We start from the raw sequence: 7,097 nt of genomic DNA on the forward strand, positions 1-7,097 counted from the left end.
CCGCCCCCGCCCCTGCCCAGCCAGTCTGCTCCTTCTGCCGGCTCAGCAGCCACGATGTTCGTGAAGTACAGCACAATAACCAGGCTGCAGAATGCCTCTCAGCACTCAGGAGCCCTATTCAAGCCTCCACCACCCTCAGTGATACAGCCTCTGGCCTCCACCCCGCAGTCAGGAAAGCCTCAGATCCTGGTGCCCCCCAATGGAGTCGTTCCCCCGCCCCCTCCTCCGCCCCCACCTCCCACCCCGGGCTCTGCTATGGCCCAGCTAAAACCCGTGCCCTGCCCCCCATCGCTCCCGCAGTTCAACCCTCCACCTCCTCCGCTGAAGATTCACCATGTACAGCATGCCACTCAAATGGCTCCTCCCACACCGCCACCACCCCCTCCTGCCCCCGCACCCCATCCTCCCCAGGCACCCCCCAAACCCCTTGTGACCGTGCCCGCATCAGCCAGCACCAAGACCGTGACACAAGCTGTGCCACCTACACCTACTCCTCCAGCTCCCCCAGCAAAAAAGCAGCCGGCTTTTCCCATTCCCCACATTCCACCTTCTCCCCCTGTTCCTCCTGGCCCCGTCCCGCCACCCACCTTACCCAAGCAGCAGAGCTTCTGTGTAAAGCCGCCTGCCTCCCCGCTGTCTCCGGTGCCCTCGGTAGTGAAGCAGATAGCCAGCCAGTTCCCACCCCCCCCAACCCCTCCTCACGTGGAGTCACAGCCCTTAAAGCCCCCCGCGGCAAGCGTGGCCCCTCAGTCCCCTCCTGCTGTAAAAGCAAAACCCAAGTGGCAGCCCAGCTCCATCCCTGTCCCTTCTCCGGATTTCCCTCCTCCTCCGCCCGAGAGCAGCCTCGTGTTTCCTCCGCCCCCGCCTCCGCCTCCGCCTCCGCCGCCTCCACCGCCGCTGGCCTCCGCCCCGCCGCCACTGCCAGCCACACCCACGGCTTCTCCCGCCTCCGACAAAAGCGCATCTCCGGGTAAAAAGACCAGTAAGACGTCCAGCCCCGGGGCAAAGAAGCCTCCCCCAACCCCACAGCGCAACTCCAGCATTAAGTCCAGCAGTTGCGCAGAGCACCCTGAGCCCAAGAGACCCTCGGTAGACAGTCTAGTGAGCAAGTTTGCATCGCCAGCAGAACCGTCGGGGTCTCCCAGCAAAGAGACCCCAACACCTCCTGCAGCGCCCCCCAAACCTGGGAAACTGAATCTTTCTGGAGTTAACCTTCCCGGAGTTCTCCAACAAGGAAGTGTATCAGCAAAAGCATCTGTTCTGAGTGGGCGTGGAAAAGACTCTGTGGCAGAATTTCCTTCTCCTCCATCTGATTCCGACTTTCCGCCGCCTCCACCTGAAATAGAGCTTCCTCTGCCCCCCATAGAGATTCCAGCAGTATTCTCGGGAAACACCTCTCCAAAAGTGGCAGTCGTCAATCCTCAACCACAGCCATGGTCCAAAACGTCCGTGAAGAAGGCCCCTCCACCCACACGACCCAAACGGAATGACAGCACTCGCCTCACTCAAGCAGAGATCTCTGAGCAGCCAGCAATGGCCACAGTTGTGCCGCAAGTGCCCACCTCTCCCAAATCCAGCCTTAGTGTCCAGCCTGGATTCCTAGCTGACCTCAACAGGACACTGCAACGGAAGTCCATCACTCGGCATGGCTCGCTCTCCTCCTCCCGCGTGTCCAGAGCAGAACCCACGGCCACCATGGATGATATGGCATTGCCCCCGCCCCCCCCTGAACTGCTTTCTGATCAACAGAAAGCTGGTTACGGAGGCAGTCATATATCGGGCTATGCAACGTTGCGGAGGGGACCCCCTCCCGCTCCCCCCAAAAGAGACCAGAATACCAAGCTCTCAAGAGACTGGTAGTAGCTACCGTAGGACTTTATTTTCATGGTATCTGTAATCAGTTTTACAATCAGCTCACCTGATCACCTATGAATTCTGGTGTTCAGAGCCTCCTAATATGTTATTGTTATTCAGGTAGTATCCAGCTATATGTGTGTGTACATGTACATGGACACACATAGCTATACACATATAATGTGTGTATGTATATATATGTATATATGTGTGTGTGTGTATATATGTATATACACCCATATATACATATATACATATATAGCTGAGAGTGAGTCTATTTATTCCTTTTTTCTTCTAATCTGAAAATAGGTTTGTGTATCTTGGGTGGAAGAGTCCTGGAAGGGGATGTGTGTCCTGTCCCTTATGATTTCTGTTATCTGTCATGTGGATTGGACCAAAAACTTATAATGACTGATTTAGAAAGCATTTTATAAGTGTCCGTGCGCAGCCTGTCTGTGCACGTTGTGTATTATATCTTAAGGAATAGATGTACTATGTGCTGTTTCTCAATTTGAGAAAACAACGTTTGGTGTATCATTGGGGCTTTTGTGTTTGTTTTTTTCCCCATTTGGCTGAAGTTCGAACTGCTTGACTGACACTTCATGGCTATACATGAAGGGGCACTTTAAATCAGGAAACTGTCAGCATCATGGACGGAGAAATAGTGCAGTATGGGGAAGCTTTCACAGACACCGCTATCTGTCCGTGCTTGTGCATAGGAAGTAAATACATGACGTAACCAAACCATTCCAGTTGCAGTATCGCTGCCACGATCCCACCTGTATCCAGGACGTGTTCTGTCACAGGTAAGCTCTTCGGCTACAATATATGGATCATTTAGTACTATAATCCTGGGTAGTTCTTTTTGTACTGTTGGAATCTTTTTCATGAGCTTTGCGAAGCCCTATCAAGCTTGGCTTCATGATCTTTGATTTGTTGTGAGAGAATGTCTGACACAATACCCCTGGAATGCTCCGTCCCACCAGTTTAGGTGTGCTTTAGGTAGGTGTTGATAGTAGGTATCTGTAGACAATTGCTATATCAAGTATACACATCCCATGTCCGAAATAGTGCATCATTACAAAAAAACAAAATTACCTTCCAAAATGCGTATGTTTTGTGTGTTGCTCTAGAATGGGTGATTGGGAAAGAACAAAACTGGCCCTTGAGCAGGTATCATTAATCAGGTTGTACATGGATTGTAGTGCATAACAAAGAATTCGTTTAAATATGGGACTGCCCTACAGGGAGGGAAAAATATAAATGAGGTTTCTGACAATTTCATCTTTAGCTATTGGAGTGCACTAGGATTCGTGGCTGCCGTAGCTTGGTTGTGGAGATTCGTCCAGGTTAACCAGGTGTTCTAATGGAGTGGTGTGGTCCGAAGTGACATTACATATGAAGCATGTACAGTTTGGTATAACATGGAATCATTGCTCTCATCACACGCTACAAATCGGTATGCTTTACTTTATACTTTTTTTTTTTGTTTTTTTTTTTTTTGGTCTTGGTATGAGAAATAGTACTGTCTGATCAACTTATGATGATAAAGTGACCATTACAAATAAGATGCAATCTCAGAGCTGCTCTTACATAAGAGAATAAAAACTAGCCAGCCTAGCAGTGATAAATGAGCACATCTTATAATGAAAGTCTCTACCTGTTTTGAATAAGGATTACCACCAGTGCAAAATAAGGATTGTCCCAGAAGGAAAACGTGGTGTCATAGCAGTGGGGCAGAGATAGTAATTCAAGAATAAGCAAAAGTTGTACTGTATACCTAAGATACTCCTATAAACCCACTTCCAGAAAAGTATGGCACCAGAGGGGACCTGAAGTGGCACCTCGCCATTGCCACATCTCCGGGGTATCATTCTGCATGTTCATGTGCTTACAGAGCAATGTGTACCTTTGTGCATTTTTTAAAGCCCTGCTTCTTTAAAAGATATTTTGGGCTTTTTCATTTGTTCTCTAAGTTCTGTGTGCTTGATATCCTTAGGCTTATGAAGTGACCTTTAACACATCTGCATTGTTAAATTTAAGCATGCACAGCAGCTTGGGTAGTGGTTGAGTACAGATTGCCGTGCTCCGCTGTAACTCACCAGTGAAGGAATTCCCCGTTGTGTTCTGCCTGCAGCTTTATATTCTAAGGATCACCCTTATTTGTGGGGTAAAGTTATTAATATGAATTCAGTGGCATAGGGTCATTGGACTAGGGCTTTTGTTGTGGTCATCATGGTCTTTTTTATTTTTTTTAAATGGAGGCGGGCTTCAACTTTCCTTGAGGGGAAACAACAATAATGAGCCCTCAGTCTTCTTTCACCCATGATTTGAGCCCTAAGATACAGCCTCTGTTTAGTCACTGTAGGATTCCCTAGGACTTCTTGCTTATGTCAGTCCTGATAGTCATCCTGAACCAGTGCTTCCAGCGTGATCACTTTTGTGAAGGAGCAGCCATCCTTGAGAATGCTCCTGGCAGAGAGCAGGCCCAGAGGAGCAACTCTGTCCTTCTTACCCCAGTCCAATGGCTAGTCTACAGCAGGCTCTTTTCCTTTACCTTTCTCCAAAGACAGAGAAGGCTGCTATTAATCTTTACCCCCTTTGTTTTGTGTGAAATATTGAATAAAAAAAAATCTTACACTTCTAGTGTTTTACTCCCTAGTGGAGTGTTTTTAAATTTGGATTTTTGTTGGGATGTAGGTTTTGTTTGTTTTTGACACTATTCTGTTTTTGTAACTTTTCTCTGGTGTTTGGGGACACCACCTGCTGCCAGAGGACACTAGTACTGTGCCTTCTTCCACTGCCTTCCGTTCAGCGGCTCTTCCAACCCCACACAGCTGCGTGTGGTCAGAGGAGAAAATCTGGACAGCTGACTTGGCTGTGCTGAAAAATGAACAGCATGGATGAGCTCATTGTGCTGCTGAGGGCAGTGCAAACAGGTGCCTATTTCAGCTAGTGACTCAGTTAATTAGTGACACCCTTAATTTTTACCACAGGTAATTTCAGAATTGGATCACCCTGGGCTTAAAGTCTTGGCACCAACTTGTAAGGACAGCAGAGCCTATTCTGTTAATAAAACAACTTACAGTAGGTTCTAAGTAATAATACAAATGCTAGACTATTCGGTATTGGCAATTTTACTCAGCTGGGCTTTTACTACTCAACTATGTTACTACTTTAGCTGCTATAATTTTCTCTTAGGAAAAGTATTCTTAAGGTTTTTATAGGTACTCACTTAACTATAAATTGGTTTTTTAATTTTGGGGGCTTTTTAAGATGAAAAAGATTGGAAATTACAGGAAACGATTTTCATGAGAAAATTTCAAAGTAATGTAGACGTGATGGTGTTTTACAGTCCTCTAAAATCAAGGTGCTCCCCGCCCACGGCGGCATACTCTGCTAAGGGCTGTGAACTTTCCCGGAAGCTCTCTATGTAAGTTTACTTGCCACTAAAAACAGTGAGACCTTATCAAGAAAGTTTACGTAAAATTGGGAGATTATGAATAAGTAATTCCAGTGGAGTGACAACTCAGATCAAGATTTAATAGGAGCTGTGCATCCAGTTAAAGTTTCAGAAGTGTCTGTTCTGGGGATACCGCTGCTCATCTGCTTGTGTCAGGGATGTAAAGTTATAAAATAGCCTGGAAAAAAGTGTCAGGTAATGGTATGAATTGGTTTCATATGACTATCAAGCCACCAACAGAACCCTTTGTCACCTTTTTTCTGCCCTCACCTAAAAGCAGTTTCATGTTACAAACACACGGTGATTTTAAACAAAAACCGTTTCCCTAGCTTTATGTTAACAAGCTTTTTCATATACCTTCAGAGCTAATAGATTATAACTGATAGATTTTATTCAAGTTTGGACCAATTAAACCTATATGGCCCTGTATGATTACAGGTGTAATGACTTGGCTTTAAGTAGGTATAATAATTTGGATTTATACACTTGATGAGAGGATGTCTAGTTCTAAAACTCTTTCAGGTTGCAAGTACCTTTTGGCACTTCGAATCTTGTTTATTTACATCACTTATTTATATAAAGTGGGTTGTCCCTAACCCTATAGGAATATATGATCACTCACAACTTGAGATTTAATGTAGAGAGATGCAATACAATTAAATATCCCACAATTTTTTAAGATTTATTTTCCTTTAAACATTCAATAGGAAAACATCTCTATACCAGTCTCTCTCTCCAACTGAACAAGTGCTGTGTTCTTATTGTGCCGTTAGAAGGTCTGTATGTAAAAGAATCCTGAAATTTAGCTGTAGAATAAATTTGGTAAAGAGAATATACTTGAGAGACACATAAGGGAAAACATCTCCAATTTGTTTGCCCTTTGTTCGTTGAAGAGAAGACACTATCTGCTATAATCCCCAGTGCCTTGAACTCTTTTTGAGGAACAGCATTTATAAAAAACAATCCAACAAGCAAACTTTGAGGTGCTAATGAAAGAGAAGGAAGATGAGTATTTGTAGTTTGCGCAGGAATAGAAAAAGTCTGTCTCACAAGAGATGGCTTCATCTAGCTGAATAGGGTCTGGCCACTTTCTACCAAAGACATTTAGAGAAGTGAGTCAAGTCAGGGTGACGGTGAATGCTACGTATTAAAAGATAGCTAAGTTCAGAAGTTGATCATGGATGGCTATTAATACCAAGCTCATCATTGTTGAAGCCTCAGCCTCTTATTAGGCAGAACATACTTGCAGCATTTTGGGAACTGTCCATTGTTCGTCAGATTTATTGTAACCTAATACCAAAAACTGCCACTTTTCATTATTCCTACTTCCTATATATTTTTTCTGTACTTGTAAATAATCCCTCAACTGGAATGTTTCAAATAATTTTGTTTAATTTTGTCATTAGCCAGTAGTGAACTCCTTTTATAGAAATGTACAATTTACAGTATCATTAGCTTGTGTTAAATGTGTAAAAACATTGTTTACTGTTTCAAAGGAAAATTGCACATTATATTTAACTGGGATTGCTCCTTTTCCCATTTCTTTAAAAAATGGAGTCAAGGCTTACACTGACATCTAGGCTGTGGGAGCTTTGCCATAAAATAGATACAATGTAGGAATATAGTTTTTTAAAGCATGAAAAAGAAGGCAAAAGGAACTGCATTATAGAGTACCTGATAAGAGGATATTATTCAAACGATTATGATTATGCACAGCTCGGTAAAGGTGAAGTTAATTTTTCTTTCAGCTTTGTTGCTATTTTCTTCTGCTTAAATGTAC

The 7,097-nt window shown here is 44.3% G+C and overlaps 1 protein-coding gene across 1 annotated transcript in view; it reads left to right on the top strand.

The window, feature by feature from the left end:
• Positions 1–2,059, top strand: part of RAPH1 (Ras association (RalGDS/AF-6) and pleckstrin homology domains 1) — a 62,169-nt gene extending 60,110 nt beyond the window's left edge. The window contains exon 14 of the mRNA XM_029933281.1: positions 12–2,059. Coding sequence (XP_029789141.1) covers positions 12–1,860 — 1,849 coding nt within the window. The 3' untranslated portion in view covers positions 1,861–2,059. The remainder of the gene's footprint in view (positions 1–11) is intronic.
• Positions 2,060–7,097: the final 5,038 nt, after the last annotated feature.

The sequence above is a fragment of the Suricata suricatta genome, chromosome 3 (genome assembly GCF_006229205.1).
Source record: "Suricata suricatta isolate VVHF042 chromosome 3, meerkat_22Aug2017_6uvM2_HiC, whole genome shotgun sequence".
NCBI lineage: Eukaryota > Metazoa > Chordata > Mammalia > Carnivora > Herpestidae > Suricata > Suricata suricatta.